This window comes from Xenopus laevis, chromosome 5L, assembly GCF_017654675.1.
Source record: "Xenopus laevis strain J_2021 chromosome 5L, Xenopus_laevis_v10.1, whole genome shotgun sequence".
Classification (NCBI taxonomy): Eukaryota; Metazoa; Chordata; class Amphibia; order Anura; family Pipidae; genus Xenopus; species Xenopus laevis.
Genome location: NC_054379.1, coordinates 84535420 through 84559574, shown reverse-complemented (window position 1 = coordinate 84559574; position 24155 = coordinate 84535420). Strand labels below are relative to the sequence as shown.

General features: G+C 37.1%; 1 protein-coding gene across 2 annotated transcripts in view; it reads left to right on the top strand.

The window, feature by feature from the left end:
- The first annotated feature begins 1661 nt into the window (after positions 1 to 1661).
- Positions 1662 to 24155, top strand: part of grik2.L (glutamate receptor, ionotropic, kainate 2 L homeolog) — a 322471-nt gene continuing 299977 nt past the window's right edge. The window contains exons 1-2 of one of the 2 annotated variants that reach the window (XM_041562043.1): positions 1662 to 1747; positions 6903 to 7306. In XM_041562043.1, coding sequence (XP_041417977.1) covers positions 7177 to 7306 — 130 coding nt within the window. In that variant the 5' untranslated portion in view covers positions 1662 to 1747; positions 6903 to 7176. 2 annotated transcript variants of the gene reach the window in all.

Here is a 24155-nt window from a genome sequence, read left to right as displayed (position 1 = left end):
GGTGTTCTAGCGGACTAGACAAGTCTGACAGCTGGTGTACTTTCCATCTCTTAGGATATCATTATCTTTTAATTCCATTTACTCCCATGTTCTTCCAATCCCCACTACTTGTTTTTTTCTTCCCCTGCATTAATGGTTTTTTTTCATTTCTTCTTTCGTATATTTTCTTCTCCTTCACTAATCCTTTTTAATTATTTTTAAAATTATTTCTCTGCCTTTGTTTTATATGCAATTTGCTCCTCTGTCTTTCCATGTTTCATTCTCTTCCACACACTACATGGGCAGTTCTCCCTCATTAACTGAAATATACAATTCTTCCACCTTAACCCATTTTTGTCATAATATTATATCTCCTTTTATGCCTAAAATGCCATATATATCTTCTTTTCCCTGTACTTTTGCCCCCTCCCCACCATCCACAAAGAGCTTGTGTCTAGAATCTAGTACTTTCTCTACTGTGCCCTCTTCTTCAGACTTGACTTGCTTGCAATTTGCAGTCACACTCACAGTGTGACCTATGTAGTACAACAAACCTGAAGGAGCACACTGTACAAAAGAGATGAACTCTGGCCCCAGCCAAATTCTTTCAGTCACTGAACTATGTGGATCAGTTGCTTGTGGCTGAACTCTGGCCCTGACACCGATTAGTCACTGTGCGACAGCAGCAACTCCATACGGATCTGCTCTGTGACTCCAACAGTGTTCGACTGTGGTCAGAGTTCTGTAGAGGGTTACAAACCAAAATTATTGCACTGAATGGGTTTGACTGGAAAAGAAGGCACATGGAAAGGTAAAGGACTTACCACATTACTAATTCACAAAACTGCCCCCACAGTCAACCACTCGTTCTGGACCTGCCTGCCCCAGTCTTAAACGCTTAACTTATATGAAACTCAACGCTACCTACACCTCACCTTCCACATACACCACGGGAGGAGTGCTCAAAGCTTCTGGAGTAGGTAGCGGGCCTGGGTTGGCGGGGCCCTCAAGGACTGGGGCCCACCGGTTTTTTTTCCCGGTGTCCTGCCGGCCCAGTCCAACCCTGGATAGATAGATGATTAGATAGAAAGATGATAGATAGATAGATAGATAGATAGATAGATAGATAGATAGATAGATAGATAGATAGATGAGAGACAGCTAGACTAATAGAGATAGATGATAGATAATAGATAGATAAATAGATAGATAGATAGATAGATAGATAGATAGATAGATAGATAGATAGATAGATGGATAGACTGAAATAGTCTGATAGATGTGACAGGTGACAGAAACATAAGCAAATAGTTATACATAGAGACAGACAGACAGATACGGTGATATTTACATATACATCTTAATGCTTCTACACTATTTTAGTGAAGCCCGAGCTCCTCTGCTGTACTCAAATTAAGTATAGTGTCCTTCCTTGGGAATGCATTTGTGCAGTGATGCTCCAAGGAAGAAAGCATTTAGTGTTGCATTATATACAGTGTTGCATTATATACAGTGTTGCATTATATACAGTGTTGCACTATATACAGAGTTGCATTATATACAGTGTTGCAGTGTTGCATCCTATACAATGTTAGTATTATTTGGAAGCGGGACGCTCACACCAGGGGGAGTGTCTGTTCAGCTCTCAGGGTTCCCGTTCTGTCTTTGTCACTCATTGCTCTGTCACAGGAGCTGGGCTTCCCAGCAAGGATTGCTGCCCTGCATTGTGCCAGCACCGGGAGCTCCTAGCTCGTCTCTCGTTGCTCAGGTAAGTGTTCTTTCAGAAGGGAAAATCTAACATTACTGGGGCTCTGATGCCCCACTCCTGGCACCGGCTCAGGCTTAGGGTGAACCTTCCTTCGTGCATGGCAGGATTAAGCGAGGAGTGGGGGAGGGAAAACTGGACCTCAGCACAGATCCGCTGTCTCCTCCTATTTCAGTCCTCACGAGTCACTAGACTGCTGCACAGGTGCAAGAGATTCGCGACAGCTCCGCCACGTTATGCTCCGCACAGCCAGGGCCGCTCTTACTTCATGTGTATTTAGAGCAACTCAAACTTGTTGTGTTCCTACTAAGAGCAATAGCTGTGGGTACAGCCAGTGTTAAAATGTATTAGAACCCTACCCTCGCTATAGTCGCGTAAAGATGTATCTTTTTAAGCGTTTTTGGGCAATAGTGTATCGATTTGGTCAAGTCAGGCAACATTCTAATTTATGCTATGAGTCCTAGCAAGAACCCCTGTCAAAAAGTTGTTTTGCTGTCGAAGAAAAGATCAGATTGAGTCTTCTGTATTTGCACAGTACCACCTTCTAAGCCACTATAGCAATATATATAGTCAATATATCTGCTACCTGTAGCTTTGATTGACTACCCTTCCAGCTATGCCTAGTATGTTGGTGCATCCTGGGAATTGTAGTTCAGCTACAAGCTTCAATATCAGGAATCTTATTGCTGATGCATATTACACATGTCATCTTCAGCAGTAAAGTGCAACTTGCTCACTGAAGTTGTAAAACTTGTAAGTCCCATTATCCAATCAAAGACTTTTCAAGGGTTCTAGTAGTTCTTGGTTTATAAAATAAGGGCCATTGCCCCCCAGAATAGGCATTTCTGCACTAAAAGAGTGTTCCTTCTATGCAGCTGCTAAATTTCGTTTAGAAAGCATAGCTTGTTCTTAAAATACTCTAGGGCTAGGTAGTGAAATCTGAAATTGACTAAAACAGTAAATCTATGGTTGGGACAGATCTTTAATTAGAATTGGAGATTTCACAGCAGCTAGCCATTAATTACCATCTTAAATTGTCATTAATCATCAACACAGCAGAGATGAGGCTGTAAATCTGAATTTCAGTGAGCTAATAGGAAGCTTGGGAAATCCCCAGTTTTGGAGAAGCAGGAGTCGGGCCTTTTAATGCCCCAATACACTAGTTAAACCAAGAAGCTAAAACGTTTACAGCATATTAAAATCAGCAGTGTCCCATTAATTGTGTATTTTGCAGTGGATATATTTTTATTCACTGCCTTGGCATTACTTTAATAGGATGAGCTCATAGCTACTGTAGTATGAAGGGTGAGATGCAATGTACAAAGGCATCCAACATTGACATCCATCCTAGATTGCATGGCTTTTATGTTGCTAAGGATTTTTATATAGACAATTTAATGGATTATTTATATGCATTCATATTCGTTATATGCAGGCTCCTGGGCTTCTGATAGTGCTGGGGTTTTTCATTCATGCCACCTCCCAATGACTTGTGTATAGAGCTGTATACAAGCTGGCCACCTTCAGTGTACCGTTTATATTGGAAGCAATAGTTCCTGAGGCTTAAAGGGTCATTGAACCTATGACACTTATTTTATTGTATATTTATCGCCACTATCAGAATTTACATTTCAATGCAAAACATTTGATTGATTCCTGTGGGATACATAATCTGGAGGAAAATGCCTGCGCTTTACTACATTACTGTACTTACATTACTTGAAGGCGTTGAGAAAATACTCTGTGTCTCAACGACAACAACACTATGTACAGCACAAAATAAATAAAAGGATCTGATTACTATTACATATGAAAGAAAATCATGTTAGAAAAAATAGTTTTATATGCCTTTGGTGGATATTTAACTGGAGAAAGATAACTCATATGGTTTGCTTGTACCTTGTTTTTCAATTCTCAGCACCATCTAAAAGCCCTGTGGGTGCTGGGAGGTTTTGTTCTACAGCAGCTGGACAGCTAAGGGTTGAATATTACCCGTGCCTTTAGAGTACATTGTATAATCCAGGGGTGAAAAGGGGACGGGGTGGAGCAACAGATTCAGCAACGCATTTACTTATTAACCAATGGTACTCTGGGGAAAGCAAGGAAAACACTCTTTAAATCCATTAGCTGTATTCAAACAAGTGCCCCATATCTAATCCTTACTTAGAAAGGTACAGTAAGCTGACACACGTAATCACTTAGTAACCATAAATACACTTGTAATTAACTTAATAAGACCTTTTTCATATATGGCAGACTGTGATATATTATAATTAGCTTAGATGGCAGCCTTTCAGTTTTCCATTTCATTACTCTATACTAAAGTATTCATTAGGACCAACCGAGTACTTTTCCAGAGCTGAACATTAGGACCTCTTTAGAACCATGGCAAGTACAACAATTCCCATCACCGTTCCATTTGATCTCTACACCTTCTACTAAATTGAATTGCTATTGATCTGTATTGACTGTATGGGCTTAATTTAGCAATGACACAAGTATAGACAACAGCTATCGGGTTATTAATAACTGCCAACATAGTCTCTTCCATGAATGTTTGTGTCGCGTGACTCACATGCAGCCAAGAGAAGAGAAGTATATGCTATGAGAAATGTGGTTTCCCTGCAGTAAAACAGACACATTAACAAACATGCACCCAAAAGCACAACTGGATTGCTTATCGATTGGCATGCGGTCCCTAGCCACCGGTTTCTTCTGCTCAGACTTTTAAATATTTGGATCTCTTCTGTACAGAAGTCACACACTATATAAATGACTGGATATGTAGGTAATAAGGAGCAACATCATAGGTTAATATTAAGATAAGGCAAGAGAAATTCGCTGTGCAGAGGCAATGTCCTCTAAGCTGCGGTGTAATAAATCAAAAGAGCATATGTCAGTTCTCTTCTGATAAGTTCCACTATTTGGCTCAGGAGGTTTTCTTCAAGCTAATATAGGACATGTTGTTTGGTGCACTGGAAACACTGCAGATGCTAAATTACCAGGAGACTCTCAATTTCACATCGATGCGGTCGGTTCAGGCCTACAAGAAAGGTATAAGATTGGACTGCGTTATAGAGACTATATAAAGGCATCGGCTTCAGGTGCAGTATTGTATCCTAGTTATAGGACACTATTTATAAGTGTAGCACAATGCTCAGTGTATGCAATATACAGAATGTACAATGCAGGGTAGATGCATGCTTGTTGTTGCACAGTACAAAGATGATGAGCTCTCCTTGGTGCTGAAATGTCATTCTTTCCAATGTCCATGCTCAGCAGAGTTACTCTGAGTAGCCAACATTATTTGTATGGCTGGGCCATTGGTGTATACAGTTGTTCAACCCGTATTGGCTGGGCATGTGGTGGTTACATTAGTGTCAGTGGTGATAACACTACATTAATTGATATTGGTTAGAAGCAAAAAGCTTCCGTTATATCCAATGCATTCTTGTTGCTGTAGTGATATGCAAGCATTACTCTCTCTAAAGAGTCACAGAAATCATTATTTCCTACTTCAGATGGGCAAAACTACGTTGCACCACAATAGACATAACACAGGGAGTGTCACTGTCAGCCCCAGAAGAGTTTAGTTTAACAATATAATTGCATACTTTATATCAGATTGTCCTGTGCCATGAAGTAATATAAATGTAGCCTTTTCCATTACGGCAAGTTCTTTTTAAGATACCTTCAAAGAGATATGCATTTGAACTGAAGGAGTCGCTAGACGCCCTTGCCTTTATTGCACAGAATTTATATACAAATTGCTCCAACAGCCAAATCATTTGGCACAACTGCCTCCTAGATATCATAACTGGCCATTTATGATACTTAGGTTGACACTGCAGTTATGGCACAATATAAAAAGGGCAATGATGCTGAATACAATATGAACAGGCCGATGATAGTGACAACTTACTCTTTGTCTTGGCTAAATGTATGCTGGATAACGCATGGAAGCTAAATAAAGGTTTTTATGGTGTAAAATGCATTTGGGCTTGTACTGACTTTATAAAGGTAACTGACAGACTCCCTTGTGTAACCAAGCTTTGGGTCGTGAACTAGATTTTTAACACATTTGTTCCCTGCGGTTTTGTATTATTGATTGATGAGCTGGAATGAGTACGATACGGCTATATTGATCGTTCAGATCTAAGTCGTGGAACTTTGGAATACAAGCAATGAAGCATTTCTCGCCCCTTTCGAGCAGACGACCATAGTACCTGGTATCTGTCTCAGACAGCTTGCAGCAGATCTCTTCTTAATATCTCATAAAGGCATTCTAGAGGTAAAACCACTGTTATTAAGAACTATTCCCGTATAGTCATATTAGGTATCAGTGCCCTTAGGCATGGCGCAAGCCCTTGTGGCTGGTTATAAAACTGTTAGGGTTAAAGTAAGATCCCATATGCCAGCTGTTGCGCTATCAGCCTTGTAAGTGGAGATGTTGGCGCTACTATAATACAGAGCCACATCCATAGCGATAAACTTTAGCGGCGTGTTACAAATTGGCGCTGCATTTCCACCGTGGCACAGTAGGGGCTGGAGAGTCTCCAGGCAAAGTCTACTGTGACTTCAAGCCCGTTAGTTGCCTGGGGTGCCTGCAGCACACAGCAATGAAATGCCTTGCAGACGCCCATTATGCCAAACAGTTAAAATAAGAGCAGCCTGAAAAACCATGGGGAGACCTTTATGACACATGCCAGAAACGGCTGTCTTGTCGTGAACTTCTGCTCCCCGAGTCGTAGTCAGAGCCAATGTGACACGACAGCTCTTCCTCTATTAAGATTCAGCGATTGATTCTCTGTCCTAGCAGTGTAGCGCACCCTATTTAGAATACAAGCTGGAAAGCAGCGTTTTCCGTCCGTGAATAAAAAAGCGCAAACTGCTTTCCACCACGGGGATATCAGATCAGGTGCTTAACTCAGGCTGTCTGGCTGGCAGCCTTAAAAAGAGAGGAGCTATCTCAATTTCTCTCACTTAATCTTGGCTCCACGTCAGAAGCCGTGCAGCAGTGCAGCAGAAAGGGAGAACAGCAAACCCTCTTACCAGTAAATCGCTCTTTCACATACACTTCCCCATGTTACCATAGCTCAGCGATTTTTCGAGCTGGATTATCTATTGATTGCCTTCCCTCCCCCTTCATCCCTTCCAGGCTCACCGGGATGGACATATGCGTTTGGATTTCTCAAGGATTCTCCCCCCTCTGACTAACATGGATGTCCCACCATTCCTTGCAGTTGAAGGTTGCTCCTTGGCGCAGTGAATGAAGAACATGCAGGGATTGCTAATGGGTTTGGGAAGCGGATCCTCCTCGCTGTTGTCTCTGTGACCATGCCGTGATTGTGTCTGAGGGCCATCAGTCTATGTTCTTTCATTCGTACCCTGCCGGGGAAGCTGACGCTCTATAGGGGGAAGGAGACACGAGGATGTGCGCTGGAACCATGAAGATTATTTCCCCTTCCCTAACTAATTCATTCTTCAGGTGCACCCTCCGATTCGTGGCTTGCTTATTTTGGATTGGCTATTCTCAAGGGACCACACATGTTTTACGATTTGGTAAGAATCTCTCCCTTTATTTTTTTCATTATGGCTTGAATGAAAGAGACAGTGGAAACAATGCATTCATGTCTGCCAGCTAGTCTTTTAGGTAGCAGAGGCAGCCAGATCTGTGTATGATTCTAAGCAGAATGAACACATTGGTGTCTGCAGAAATGGATTATTGTCAACGCAGTCTATGGGATCATGATGGAGATTACCCTGAATGTATTACTGAAACTTCATGAAAATAAGGGTTCATTTACATCCATACAGGCTTAGGTGATTCTTAAATTCAGTCCTTCCTTTGGATATTTTCAGTGGGGTTCATACTGTAACTCTTGTCAAAATACCAGCTAGCAACTTTAAAGTGTGCTGACAACTATTGCTCTCCATCTAAAACTCTGTAGGGGTGGCAGATCGCTATAACAAGTGGCAGTGCCAGTGGGATATTGTATAAGGGATATGTAGCTTATTATATGTAGCTTATTATATACCCCCCCTACACACAAAATAACAGTGTGTTGAGCCAGCAGTATATGATTTCCTATGAACTGAAATATTTGTGGTGGAAAAGTTGTAATATCCAACAAAGGAGTGGTACAGCCAAGGCAAAGTTTATATAAGTAGGAGAAAGCAACGGTAGGTTGTGCTAATAAACGTCTCCCAGACAACAGAGCTCATTCTGTATAACGTGTTGCCATGTGGCGTTGCTAGTACTCTTAATACGTGTATGTGTGTGTGCTATTTGCATTCAATTTAAGAAGCAGGCGCTTTCCAATACCCTGTATGCTCCATCAATCATTTGTGCAACAATTGTTGACGTCGGGCTCCATTTTTTGGCGTTGGGAGGAGAGGTGACTGTACTTAGAAGACCCATTGCGTGAAATCTAACGGTGAAGACACAGAGCTGGCGATGAATGTTGAATTCATAGTGTGACTTTCTTCTGCCGCCATCTGGTTTGTGAGGTGGTGCTTGAGGCAAGTTGCTAGTAGCAACCATCCCTAGGAATGCCTGTTTCTCTGGCAGCAGATACACAGGTCCATATATCATCGCATGAATTGTTTCTCGCCTTGAATGCAGCCTACAAATGACAATGAAAGCAGTGCACCAGTCAAACATGTCTTGTATTAATCCAGTGCCATCACACACTATTCAGTCTGTCACTCAAGCGTGAAAGTATTCACTTGGCAGAGAGCTTTGAGACCTATTGCTCAATACCCCACACCCTCCTCCCGCTTTGGTCATTTTTACGAGTGAGAACTGGAGAAGAGTCAGTTGCTTTGTATAAATCACATCGGGTGCCGGTAATAACACTGTCAAATCATAGGGCGATATGGGATGATGTTATCAGCGAGCAAGTGAAAAGCCCCAGCAGTTGGTATTGTATAGAGCAAGGTAGTGGAGAAATACAGTGCTTACATAGCTGTGACCGGCAAAAAGCTCTTTCTCTGCTTTTTTGTTGTATGGAATCCTGAACATTCCACTATCACTACACAAGGGAAAGCTTAACATCTTATTGTCGCCAAGTGCTGGGAAGAAGAATTCCGCGTCTTTTGACGCTGTCTTGTTTTTGACCATGACAAATGGCTTGGAGCTGTAGCTTTCTCCTACATTGTTGATACTTGTCTTTTCCCACATCGGTCCCTTTTACCGAAACAAAAAACAAAACAAAAAACACCCTCATTCATTTAGCTTTACAGAAGATTAGACAAAATTGATAACAATCGCAGAGAGGAGTCCGCCGGTTCTTTTATGTGTGGTTGAGGTCAAGAGTTGTCTAGAGTGAATCTTCAAAGGATAACTAGCTGCTGATTTCCTGCCCACAGCTCTATGGCAACAGGCGAGTCCTTAAACACTTGCTGCCTCTAACCTCCGGTGTAGCCTTACAACTGGGCGCCGTGCTGTGCTCCTCAGGTGATACCCTGTAATGCTTCTGGCTGCTGCCTACCGGGAAGATCTTTTAAAGTGTCGAGAAGTGACAGCAGTGTTTTTATTTCCCTGTATTCTCAAACATGTGGATCTAGAATTTGATATCAAATCCACAATCTGCATTGTTTACTAATAGCACCATCCAGTCTTTGTTTCCACCACGTTTTAAATGTAGAACATATTGGTCTGTATGGGACACACTACATATATAGTATGTGTTTAAGCCTGGAACTTTCCTTTTATTCCATCTGTGCTTTCTCGTGTATTTAGTTTAACCCCTCTTTATGTCTGGCACAATAGTTTGTACATTGCCAAACAATCGCGACACTAGTTACTGGAAGTGTTTTCAGTATAAACACTTAACTAGTGTTGCAGCTGTAGACGCTGAAGTCTCACAGTGGATCTCACCCTGAGTTCAGCACCAAGATCAGCGACCTTCCAGCCCCACTGTGTGCGCATTGCAGGCTAATGGCAGCGCGCTCTCTACTTTTATACAAGGAGCCTTATATACAAGTGAATGTAACTACGGTGCCATACAGCTTTCCTTTGAATTGGGAACCGGTTTCCATATTGACCATACTGTATTTATTATAGTGACCTTGACAATTGGAAACTGTATGCAGTTCAATTCTTTGATTGCCATGATATGAACCTAAAAACCAAACTACATCCCAAAGCCTAGATTAAAATGAGTGACTGGGATGGGTTGACTAAATTGGAATCAAAATACCCCCACCCACTGTACACACATACTAATATTTAGTCTTCAGAGTTGAAAGCTTCCAGCTGAATCCCAGGTATCTATGGAACTGCTACAGGCAACTCAGAGATGCCCAAACATCACCGAACCTCTTTGTCCAGATTTGCAGTGCACAAAGGGTCTGCAACATATTCTAAAGTTCTAAACTTTCAACTCCATAAAGCAGGGTAGCCCTTTTCTAGATTATTTTAGGAGCACCTTTTGGGAGTGCTATACAGTTGTTTCTCATGACAATTTAGTTTTTTTCCTTTGACGATCAAGGCTCTACCAACAAGAAGGATTGTCATGCATGCATATGAAGTTTTATAATAATTCTGTATACAACTAAGCTCGTAAGCTGTCATCTTTCTTTCTCTCCCCTTCTCTCAAATGTCTCTTCCATTTGCAAATACAGTTTACACATTGTCATATTCTGTTCCAGCACTAGGCATATTTTAACTAAGGCAATGGCATTAGTATTCTAACAGGGGCCAAGTAAGAAATGTATAGCCTTGGCTTCATGCTCATAGCAACAGTCCATTCCAAAAGCCGTGTATAGGCCGCTTAGATGTGCTTGTACAAAGCATTGACAGATATGATATCCAAGCACACGCTACAATGCATAACAGCTAATAAGCTTCTGCCATTATTCAATGCTCATAATAATATTAGCTGCAAGATCAAGTACTCTTGCCTCTGTTCAGAAATCCTATCTGTGCAACCATAATAGAGGAGAAGAAAGATCATGATCCAAGGCCACTTTATGTTTTGTTCTCAGCAAAAACAACATGCTAGGAAAAAAAAAACACCTTGGAAGGGACGTGAGGTTGAACACCCCTTGAAGGGAAGAGGTGATGAGGAGCATTTTTATTGACTGGTCCTGATTAAACAGCAGAGTGGAAGATTTCAATTTGATAACGTCACATCCCTCCTTGTTTTTCTTTGCTTTTGCTACTGACAATTTTGTAAGGTAATTAAATTGGTTGATTGAAGTCACAGTGGTCATGGGGCGATAAAGACTATTTGGATTTAATGGAATTTAAAAACAACAGCGAACAGCATACGACTCTGACAGACCAGGAATTTTAATGGCCCATACAGGTGCTGACTAAATAGAACACGCTGAACAAGTTTAATTGAAAGGGCAAAACGGATTAGCAGTATACAATCTTTATTGCTGCAGATAGGGGAATTAAAATTATTATCCCTTTAAAAGACTCATTATTACATTATCAAGATTTAATGTGGGTTGAGTAAGCTTCCTTCGGCAGAGTTTTAGAGCAGAAGAGTTTTAATAACACCGAAAAACACAATGCTGAAACAGATTTAAGGAATGTTGATGCAGTTTAATTATTCACTATACAAAGGCACATCCATGAACCTCTGCAGTGCTTTGGAGGTCACTACTTGGCTCTCCTTCTAGTCTTCTAGGTACTGTTTGGGTACTGATTCATTTATATCACCTAGATACTGCTAACTTATCTTGGGGCTGATAATTAATGAATTATGCTTGTTTTTTTCTTTTCTTGAATTACCTTTTTTAGTTAGAATTCCATCTGCATTAAGTTCTTCCTATTTGATGCTATAACTTATCTTTGTCAAGTGCAATGCCTCTGTCCATTTAGCATAGATCGTTTAAACTCATTTTAACATCTTGAATATCATTTTCAGCAGTGTACACATCCACTAAGGTGTGTTTTTTTTCATTACCTTATTTATAAATACAGCTCTGGAGGAATAAGTGGTTGTGCTTATGTGCTTACTGACACCCTTGTTGGTTAATCACTACAGTTTTTTCCCGTTAAGTACACCTATAAAGTTAATTCTTTTCTAAAATGTATGGACTAACAGAACACAGGTCTAGAGAATTCTATATTCATTATGGTCAGTAATATATCTTTATGCTTTAGCAATATATAGCCTGGACACAGGGCATATGGGATGGCAGTGATGTTATTGTTATACATTCTAAGAAGCACAAGGAGACAATACATTATATTATGTGCGCTCATCTGCTGCTGCAATTATTTCAGGGAGATAGAAATCTTAGAAGACTTAAAGCATTCTAGTATCAATGAGATTTACAAGTCACCTTCTCTCTCTTAATAAAACTACAGTGGATTTTATTATAGCCTGTGTGCTTTGTGATATAACTATGTGTAAGCCCTTTATAGATGAAGTATATACTATTAGACTTTGAGAACCTAATTATATATATATATATATATATATATATATATATATATATATATATATTTATAATTTTGTTAAATTATATAATGAATTATATAATATTTACTTGGATTTTACTTCAGTTTTGGGCAAGGTCTATAATGTTGCCTTTGTTTGCTGCAGTACTATGAAAGCAATATGGATATGTCTCACTAGGAAAGAACACCTTTGATGTTAAATTACTTTATACAAAGCCTAGATTTGGTCAAAATTTCCAGAGCTGCATGTACAGTATATATTACAGGTGACATTTACTTTTGCTACCGTATATATTTTAAGTGACTGCTTGTTTATTGGAAGGTTATTAGGTTGTTTGTGTTTATGTTGTAGTATGCTATTATTTCATCATTAAATCATACAAATATACACAAACCTATACTAATATTCTAGTAGCACAGTATATACTGTATGTCTGCTATGGTACAAAGTAATGAGAACAAAATATTATGTAGCCAAAGGGAAGTCTTGCTGCATAACTAGAAGAGTACCGGCTGTGAAATAAATGACCACAAACATTGATTCATTCTGTTAATGCATACTGTGCAAGTGCAAAACAAAAAGATGTTACCATAATTCCCTTTAATCATATCACTGTTCTGCTGTTTAAAATTGGAAGATCATTACCAAGTCTATGCAGCACAATAAAGGTTGACATTAAGTAAGATACGAGACCAATGTTCTCTGTATGCTTTTTTTTTCTGGTGAAATATTGAACTTTTGCCCCAGCATAAAAAGTGTTTTTTTTTCATCATCACCAAAGAGAATCTGTGTACATTTATTTTTGTATTTGTGTTGCAATGGCCACTAGGGTTTTAGTGGCTATGTTACATTGTTAAATAGTAGTTGAGGTTGATTAAATACACCAGTCCTTCAAGTATATACTTATTTCATATTGCTTATCTTTGCACAATGAAGTGTTTGCATAAAGTAGCGTCTGCCTCTATGTATTCAAATTCCTACATACATCTTCTTCGATGTAGCCCATCATCATCATACAATCAGTATAACAGAAATTAACTGAAATTATTTATTGTCTTCAGTAACAGCTTAAATTTTCTAAATTCTTTTTGGTTAGTCCTTTTGGTGTACTGAAGCCATAGTCTGCATGGTCTATGTAGGCCTTATATTTGCATTGTAAATTATATTACACTTTCCTCCTCTGCCAGTGCTAGGCCAAGTTCTATTGGTGGTTAAGGCATGACACCCAGCCACTACCAGTTGCTTGCACCCCCTCTCTGGTGCTACAGCTGCCACTGATCACTCACAGCACCCCCAAACTAGTGCATTGACCAATTAGTTTATCACATAATAACATATACCTAGAGATTATAAGGTATAGTAGATGTGGTGAAAAAAATTGAGCCTGGTTCCCTCTGGGTACAGAAACTCCACCTCACTATATTAATTAACAAATTAAGGTTACATAGCTATTCAGTAGATAATGCCAAACAAAGGAAACCCATTGTTTCATCTGTGCTCCAAACATGAAGTATTACTCCATAAATGTTAATACAAAACTTGTGAAGGAACTCAGAACTTGTCTTTTTTGTATAAGCAACATTTTTCAATGTATGTATATAAATGTTTGATTCATTTTATCTTTAGGTTAAACTGTTTTTTTACATAGTTATTATTTGGTGAGTACAGGCAGTCCCTGAGTAATAAACCTCCAACTAACATACACCTCATACAAACGGAGGCTATGACAGTAATGTACTGTGGTTTGCTTTGCATTTATCTTAAAAACCACCGGCACAAACCGCCCTCTAGTGTGTGTTTTCTACTGGGGAGCTCTCCCTTCTCTTCTTTTCCTTCCATATATCTTCACAGAAAGGTAAAAATCATCTGTCTAAGTAGCATTTAATAGGTAAATGGATCTGTTCCAACTGACATATAAATTCATCTTAAGAACAAACCTTCAGAACCTATCTTGTATGTAACCTGGGGACTGCCTGTATTTCAGTATTTTAGGTCCTCATTGACAAATTCTGCTTGTTTATAATGTCCTGGTTAATGTTACCCATTACCCATTAACTCACCCATTACCACGGTGTATTTGACACAGTTTATTACTTGTATTTAATCTTCCAGGTGCATTTTAAAAAAAAAAATACTGCCATCTACCATATGATGCGGGTTGCTGAGGGGGCAGGGGAGCTTGGAGGTGAAGGCCTCTGATATGGCAGCCCCAGTGGCCCACACCCCCGATTCCGATGCTGATTGGACCTCATAGTGTTATAAAAAAATTGACCCTGGCCAGATTACTACGTAACATCAAGTTTTAGCAAGACAATGGATTTTACCAATTGCTGGTAGGGATTGGCGAATTTGACCAGTTTCGCTTCGCCAAAAATTCGCTGACAGCGAAATGTTGCAGACGCCCATTAAAGTCTATTAAAGTTTGATGCGCGGTGATATTTTTTTGACCCTCATCTTTTTTTTTCACACGCCGCCATACAAGTCTATGGCCGTCATTTCCACGGCGAAACAAGGTGAAAAAATTTGCCCATCCCTAGCTGTAACCAAAATGTAGCTACAGTGTTTATGCCTTTCTGTTCTCTGAATCTTTCCTATGGATTATTTTATTACTTTGTCCCCACATCTTTTATCAAATAAAGTTATACAGATGTATACTATTCTTCAGAATGACTGTATCAATATTGCATATTAAACTCACCCTTGTTGAAGGGGGACCAAGTTACACTACTATGAGCTTTCAGCTATGTTAGTAGACACACCACATATTTTGTTGGAATGTACTTAAAAAGGCTAGCCAGACAATTTAAGGCTGCTTGTTAAAAAACAGGCTAACATAAGCTTGGGCTGATTATTTCACTTAAAATATGACCAAAAAAGAGACCCGTATATATGAATTGGCTTTCCAGTTCTGCATTTATTTTTTGAATGATGACCATTCTGACTTACCACCATATGATATGGTTGTTGGAGTTGGTGTGTTATCACTGCACAACAAAATACTAATGGATTGTGGCCAAATTGTAGAATCATTTCAGCTCTCTGACCTGCCAGGTAATAGGACAATATGGGAAATAGCTCATGTGTGCCCAATTTAAAAAAACACATAGGGATATATTTCCTTATTTGCTATTGAATCATGCGTTATTCTCATAGCTGTCATATGTGTAACTCTGAGGAATGGCACCATTACACAAGAATTGCATCTGTCAGACCATGCCAAAAATTGCACTAGTGAACAGGAACCAGGATATGACCTCTACAGTGGTGGACCTTTACATGAAACATTTTTTTTTAAACTCAGAAAAAACATGCATTTCCTGTGTATTATCTTTATTTCTAAAGCACCATCAGGGAGCCAGAGGCAAGCAGAGCACTGATGGCAACAGATTTGTAAACAATGAGGCAGAAAGAAAATTGTACACTTGATAGTATCTGGTTAATTTAAATCAAACCTAATATTACGTTTGATTAGAGTGGATAATCCCTGTAGATGAGAATCTCAATATATGTTTCCCTTTTCGTTGCTTAGTACTGCAGGTGTGAGAATGTTTAATACATTTTATTGCATGCCTCATGGGTTATTTATAATATTCATAAATGCATTCAAATCAAAATGTTCTGAAAGATACGAACAAGAACAAATGAACCCATGCAACAGCACATGTGAGAGTATATACTGAATATATATATATATATATATATATATATATATATATATATATATATATATATATATTCTGCTGTCTCTTTTGAAATCTAAATTCAGATATAGAGAGCAGTTGACATTTGTTTTTTGTGGAGTATGTTTTAAGAAGGACTACTAGCATGGTTTATGTGATGTGTTTATGTTTCTCTAAGTCCTTGACTAGGTATCTTATCTTTCTATTAAGTCACTTTTAAGATTTTGGTATTAACAGCAACCACCCTCATTTTTGCATTTATATCTGGTAAGTGAATGTAGGAATGCAGTGCTAAGTTTGGAAGTGAATGTTGCCTTCTCTGTAACTTTGTTTTGTATCCTATATACTGTGTATAGGGGCCTTTGTACAATTGAATGGAAATGGCATTATACTTCAGTAGCGCAAATTATATTTATTTTATCAAACTGCCTATTGTCCAAAAAGGTGCTTTTCTGCAAAAAATAGTTGGATGTAATAGAAAATGATAACACAGATGGGTGCATGTTGGTTGACCTTTAGCTATCTATTAACTAATAGCCATGATTACTGTTTTGCTTACTAAGGGGCCTATGTCAAAATGAAAAATGTATTCAATATGTCTCATGAGTTGCTGGGATTTGCACCTAAAACCTCTGCATTAGCCCTTCTTCAATTTAGCCTCTGAGCAAATCCGTCTAGGCCACAAACCTCGGATTTATTCCTTTCCCACTCTTCTTTATCCTCTTATGTGTGATGAGCTCCAGTTGATAACGAGCCCAAGTACTAGTTATTTCACCCTAGTAGCAGAATTATCAAAATCTGCCAAGGATCCATGTTTTTCTGATTCTTTAGGCGCTTGATGCTAGCTCAATTTCAACGTGTTTCTTGTTCTCTCTCAATCTCTGCCATTAATTTGTGAATCTGTTTGTTGAAAATGTTCCTTTTTCCTGTGCATTGTCACTCACTTTGCGCCTCACTGTGGTAAGGTTGCATTTGCTATGCAAATATATCTGTATCAAACCATTTGTTCTTCCATTTTCTGTTATTCTCTCAAACTCTATACTGTAAGCCTTTGCCTTACTTTACTCCTTTCTTCTATATTGATTTGTTGTTATGATCTAATCATGTATTATTCTAAAGTCCTTAAAGGACTTGTAAACCCCATGTCACTGGGGGAAAAAATTAGGCACCCTACAGTGAAATAAATCACAATTGTTTTTCCCAGGTTGCGAAAAATGGTACTCTCCTTACAATATGCAAATTATGTCATCATTTGTAATATCAAACTCTTTAGTGACCTGAAAGTAATAACATAATTATGCTGATGATGATGCTAAAATAAACTTTTTGTTGTTAAGAAGTATCAATGTTAAGCAGAGAATCCATCTTTATAATTAAATTCAACATTTGTGTTTTATTTGAAATTATATCTTAATGACAAATAATGTCCTGCATTGTGTTGTGTGGCTAAACTCTGTAATTTTTTTATTCAAACTACATTTGAAGAATAGCACTTCATTTTTTTAAGTATAACCCAGTTTTCTATTGTAAAGTATCAGCAAAACTAAATTGTATTTTAGTTTCTTTTGGACTTTAACATATAGAAGCCATTTTTATATATTCTATAAAATACAAGCACTTTCTCTTAATTTTAATTTATTTCCATTTTTCAATGGTTAATAATAATTGTTGCATTTTCTTTTATTTCCGATATGCATTATATTTTGTGTAGTGAAACGAAATAATTCTTCATGCAATGGTTAATAAACAATCCTGCCTCTATAGAATCATTCCCCAAACAATATTTTAATTAACGCAAGTAAATAAATTGTTTTACAGTTGACTGAGTTTGAAAATGCTTAAAGAGACGAAAACAAAGTACTGCTATAAAAGTTAATTTATCTATGCTAAAGCGCTTGTTAAATGCTTATTATTTAAAAATAGATAACAGGATGGAGTTCTAAGCCCCTCTTATCGCCCTGTTCTGGATATTGTGATGAACAACAGATTTTTTTTTCTGTTTCTTATTGTTCATCATCTTTTTACTTAAGCATGAGTTAGAGTTATGTTCAGGGTTTTCAATATAACTTCTTTGGTCTCAGTGACCCCGCCAAAAGAGCATGATTAATGTGGATCCATTTCTGTTTAGTGAATGTTGCATGGCACAAAAAGAAGGTTGTTAATTAGTAAGTAACTTCCCACTGTATCATTGTCAACATATGGCTAGTTCTGCACATGGGGCTAGCTGGACAATATCTGGCACCATATTAACCTGAAGTGCAAGCTACTGTATTTACCTAAATCTTAACTAGGATCTCAAAGTGGGCACAGAAACCCATGATATTAAAGGTTTACTTCCCTGCATAACTATGAACAAACAGCTTTGTCAGCTGTTTATCTATGAGCTAAGTAAAATTTTATACATTGGAGCTTTACTTTATTCCAGTCCAACTGAAATTGGATCCAAAAGGATGGATAATGCACTCATCACATACTCTGATTTGCACTGAACTTGGATGCATTTGAAATGTATGTTCCAACATAAGCCACTAGATCAAAAATACAAGCTTGGGAAAGAAATCTTAAGATTAAACAGTTTGTATTTTTTTAAAATAAAATAGATGATTGTTGATTTTTGTGATAATGCTGATTATTATCTTTGCCTCCTCTCTATCAATCCTAACATTAGGAAAATAATTATCAAGCATGACATGAATTTCTAAATGAAATATGTTTCCAGGAGTCCCTCATACCCATTTTTCAGCTTGCAGATTCATGAAAACCTTTCTAATACTGGTCACATAAAAAGGCCACACTTGTATGTAGAGTCCATGGTTAACTGACTATGTAAAGAAAGCAACCACCCTTAGATATTTGTAGCAGAAACTGACAAATAATTCATGTTTGAAAAACAAATAAAACAGGAATTTTCGAATTGTATGGACCGTATGGGTATAAATAGCTCAACTAGAATATAATCATAGCATCCCTCATTAAATTACATATGATAATCAAAATGTACATAGACGTCATGTGTGTGGTAATTTAGTAAACTGTACATACTAATGCTTTATCCAACTGATTAGCTTAAATGTATTTTAGTCATAGATTGGAATAATTCATCCTTGTCTATAAAGTAATAAATACAGTATTAGGTCAAAGGTCAATAGAGGATTTAAATTGGAAACATTTAATGCAAATCATTCTCATTTTTCTTGCTACATAGCTGTTCTTTAAGCAGCCTTCCTGTGTCATAATAGTCATTTCATTTCATTTTGCTATTTACAAAAAAATGATATCATGGCTTTATTGATCCTACAGTATGTAATGATGGGAATTAATCCTGAATGAATATAGTGTTGGTAGAGTGCACAGGGAAATACATATATGCTATATTTCAATATTCAGTCCATGCCACAAATTGATTAAATTCTACAATAGAGTTCCATGTTACTTGTTTATAGTGCAAGGTAATATTTCTTCACAAAGACACATCTTTATTTTGCTGGTTGGTTACAGTTCAGTATCATTCTTGGCAACGATCTCTTGTTTTGCTTTAGTGTTTTTAGTTTTTATTGAAACCATATAACCTAACACCCATCCACCGTTTTATTTTTAAAATAGAGTCAGGTACAAGAAGATCAGATTTTTAGCCACAGCTAATTTCTGCTCTTGTCAGAACAGATTAGTGTTACATAGGTGTCTTTATATCAGTTATAGTGAAGCCCACTGAGTAGTTCCAGCATTTCGATGGAAGAGAAAAAACTGTGATCAAAGCTCACTTTGTGCATATGTAAAAGGGTGCATTAGTTCCTTTTTTATGTTAAACCAGAAAGGTGAATTATAGAAACAGAGCTAGAATACATTGTCAACAGATTCCAATTACCCACCATTTTTACTCCTGTTTGAGCACACCAGTAAGTCTTAGCTGCACATAGAAAATCAACTGAATGAGGATTCACAAAACATTATTTATCGTAGGGGATCATGCCTTTCTCCATAAGCTACCCATTTATATCTCACATATAACTACTTTTCTTACATATAATCCTTTGTGTATTTCTAAATATAGTGATTTATTTTATGAAATCTATCATTTAAGAAACACTTTAAGTAAAGCCTAGCAGTGCATTTTCCTTTTTTTATGTTTGCATGGCAAATACTATCTGCTGAAAGTAGGGGTGACTGTTGCAGTAACAAGCAAAGAAATGCCTTGTAACGTTATAACAAAAGACCTACAGCAAAACTAAAAATTCTCTGTCTGAAGGCACTAGTCTATTAATGCTTAGATCAGTGCCAAAGGCCAAATCGACATGTGGGTGGCTTTTGCTGCTCATTTACAGTAGCTTACCCTTTTTGATAATTTATAGGTTTGCTAACCATAGTTTGCTAGGGAAAGGGACATGTGCAGCTTAGCCTGTATAAGTATCAGCCAAATATTGCCTTAATGACGACTAATCCACTTGTTTTAATTGGTTTTATATGTAAAGGAAAATATAAATGCTACTGCCGGGTACTGCTAGGTATATGGTTATATTAAATTGTGGGCTACTGCTTTATTTTTGTCAAATGCACTTTCCCTTTTTTAATTGCATCATATTAATATCTCTCCAACTATGATTTGTAACTATGAAACAGTTATGTAAGTTATGGCAAAATGCACCCTATGGAGCCAGGAATGAAGCCAGGGAACTGTCTATAAATTACTGGTTGCATATTAATGTCCAATTATTTATCAGTTAAGATGGTCGCTATGTGATTACGTGTGTAAACTATCCTCGTACATTGTATCTATATTGAGGAGCTTTCAGTGATATAAAATTACTTCTTTCTTTGTATGGTGCTATTGTTTCATAGAATTCGCAAGGACTCCTTTATTAAGTGCAACCACAGTTAGTGCAGTTGTGTTCTGACAAATGCTGCAAATTGGTGCCATTCATTAAAGGTACTTTCATCTAAAGCCACTCCTGGCCCTTGTACAGTTCACCAAAACAGCCCACCAGCAACGGTTGTTCTTTTGGAGTATTTGATTAAAGTGTTATTTTTGAACTATTGGAAAAAAAAAAACATTGAAGGGATTATCTATCAAAGGTCAAGTTGTGGTTTTCCTTTAAAAATGAGGAGTTTTCGAGGGTAGTTTTTGTTGGGTACTTTTTAAGATTTTTTTATGCCCTGACGCTGCCAAAAACTTGAATCTGAAAATACTCCAGCTAAAACCTGTTAAGGCCATGTAGAAGTCAATGGTAGAGGTCTCTTAAACCATGATCAGTTTTTTTGGTGGTTTTTGCTGGAAAACTCGTTAAATTTGAGGTATTTGAGTTTTTTACATTTGGGGGTTCTCATGAATAAAAAAACATTTGGGTTGCGAGTTTGTTCAAGGTAGAAAAAACCTCAGAAATCTCACAAACTTGGCCATTGATAAAAACCCCCTAAATATATGGTTTTTCTCATGGAAACAAGGAGTTTTCTAAATATAATAAATTAGGTGTTCTGTGTTGCTAATCTTATGTATCTGCCCTCACAACATTTGTCGATCTTCATGCAGGCATCAGAGAGAGATTTTGATTAGCAGTGGGGTCAAATCTTTTCATGTGTTTCCTTTGCATGGACAATGTATTAGCGCTAACTGTCTTTCAAAATAACCAACTCTGACCCAAAGTTGCATGGAAGGAGGATAATGCTGAGAGGAGGATAATAAAAAATAATTTGATTATTTCAGAAACAGCAATGCATTTTTAATTGCTTACATTTAGCAAGTTCCTTACTTCCCCTTTAAAATAACTAATACACAATGTGGACTAGAGCTAGTGCTTAAGTACCAACAAATAGTAAATTCAATAACATAACCTCCGGTGAATTTCAGCCTTTGTGCACTGGGAGCAATGCTGTGTTCTGGCTGTTCCTTATGCTAGGCTCTATTTTAATGCTTCAGTGCATTACTATAATGTATTATATATAAACCAAAAGTAAGTTCAAGGGAAAATCATTTCTCATAATTGTTTAAGGTTAGTATAAACATTTTTTTTGTATGTTTTACGTATACAGAACCTCTAAACGTTTTCTGAAAAATGCCCCTTTTGCTTTATTTATTCACTGTTAAAAGGCTTAAGAATTATCTTTATTTTCATATGCTAATCACCATAGTTTAACAACAGTTATACACTCCACAACAAAGAAGCCTGAAAATATAGTACACAGGTATAGGATTGTTAGCATAATATTTGTCATAATAATGCAAAGCAATGTCAGGGATTTGTGCGCTACTCTGAAACTTCAGAATTTTTTTCTTTTCTCATCAGCAACATGCAGTGGGGTATTATTTTATTTCTTTTTGCAGTATTCCCCTTTTGGAAAAGAAACTTTTATTGGAATGCAAATATAATAATTGAACAATAATAGGTTACCATCTTTACTTCAAAAAACCCCATGGTGTGCTCCAAAGTCGTCTAAAGGAAGTTATGTTAAATCAACCGTCTACTAATTTAAGTGTTTATAAAATTTGTGTTTATAAAATTCCAGCTGTGTTGTAGATTTATCATGTTTGAATGAAATTTCTCACATTCTCACTGACTATTATTTTTTTCAATTAAACCACCTAAAATACTTTATATATTTCAATTACATCAGCGGAGAAACGTGCGAGACAATGAATAAGCGTTGAAAAAGAACAGAAACACTGCTATGTTTCTTGCTTTTATGTTAAGGACATAAAATAACATTTGCATAACAATTTTATTGCTGAAATGTACTATGTAGTTATGTTGATAGCAGGCTGCTGACTGTTTGTTCTTGTAGACATCAAGCTTTGTGAATCATCTTCTTTGCTTTTCTGTGGTTTATTTTGTATTCAAGTTCCATTTCCCAGCAATTCCTCTTTTTAAGATTCTTTCTGGCAGGGTTGGTATTGGATGTAAGCTTTGTGGGTAATTGGTTTTTCCTGGCAATTGCATGTTTTCATCTCAATTTAGAGATGTCAAATATGTTATGAAGTCATGCTATTGCTTGAATTTAGATTTTTCTTAACATCTATATACAGTACATATATAGAGAAAAACTGCTGAACTTTAGGGTCTTGCTTGATGTGTTATTTTATTTAAAGGGATCCTATCATTGGAAAACATGTTTTTTCAAAACGCATCAGTTAATAGTGCCACATGACTTGGGGCAGCTGGGAAATTGACCATATGTCGAGCCCATTGTCAGATTTCAAAATTGAATATAAAAAAAATCTGTGTACTCTTTTGAGAAATGGATTTCAGTGCAGAATTCTGCTGGAGCAGCACTATTAACTGATTCATTTTGAAATTTTTTTTTTTCCCATGACAGTTCGTTCATGGTTAGTTGCTTCAATGAAAAAATGTTGAAGGTTAAATAAAAACACAATAAGCAAGTGTTACATAAATGATCACATCATTTTTTCTATATATGGCTATTGCCAGAGATTTATTTAAATCTGCCCCTATATTTTACATTCTTCCAGTATTTGTAGTCTAGCAACAACTAAGTAAAGTTTGGTTGATCGGTGCTGTCAAAGGGTTTACTACCCCTTTAATATTCTTGCAAAATCCTAGATTTTCCAAGTTCAGTTCATTTTCTGGTGCTTTAAAACAGAACTTTTTATTTCATTATATAAACTTACCAGAACTAGTTTAATGAGAAGTCTGTGACTGGCAACATGTATGTGAGTATATGACATTTTTAAGAACACCTATCAGAGTCTTCTCTTTTAACTTTCCATCTCGAGAACATCAGAAAAGGACTATTTTGACATGTTCTTGTTCACACACTGAAGCTAAGAAACTATTCAGCAAAAAAGTATGCAAACTTTGCCTTTAGCTACCACAAAGCAATATTACTCAAATAAAAAAAAACTACCGTATCAAATATTTACTGGTAATACATTTAAATCAAATATATACTCACATGGCTTTTGGAATATATTTATATATATATATATATATATATATATATATATATATATATATATATATATATATATATATATATATTTATATATATATATATATATATACTGTATATATATATATATATATATATATATATATGTGTGTACCTGTATATATAAAACCAACTTATATTTTGATTATGGACACACTGTTAATTTTGACACGTGAATATGGGTTCTAGGTAAATATAAGTAATTTAGAAAAGTCACTTAGGTATACTGTAAATGCCACACAGTCTCTCAGTAGTATTACACAGTGTATGTCTTGCAGTTCCCTTAATAAGATAGTAAACAAACATACATCATGAAAGATTTGCTGATATTTGTCAAACAAGGCTGCCCTTTATACAGTATCTCAGGTT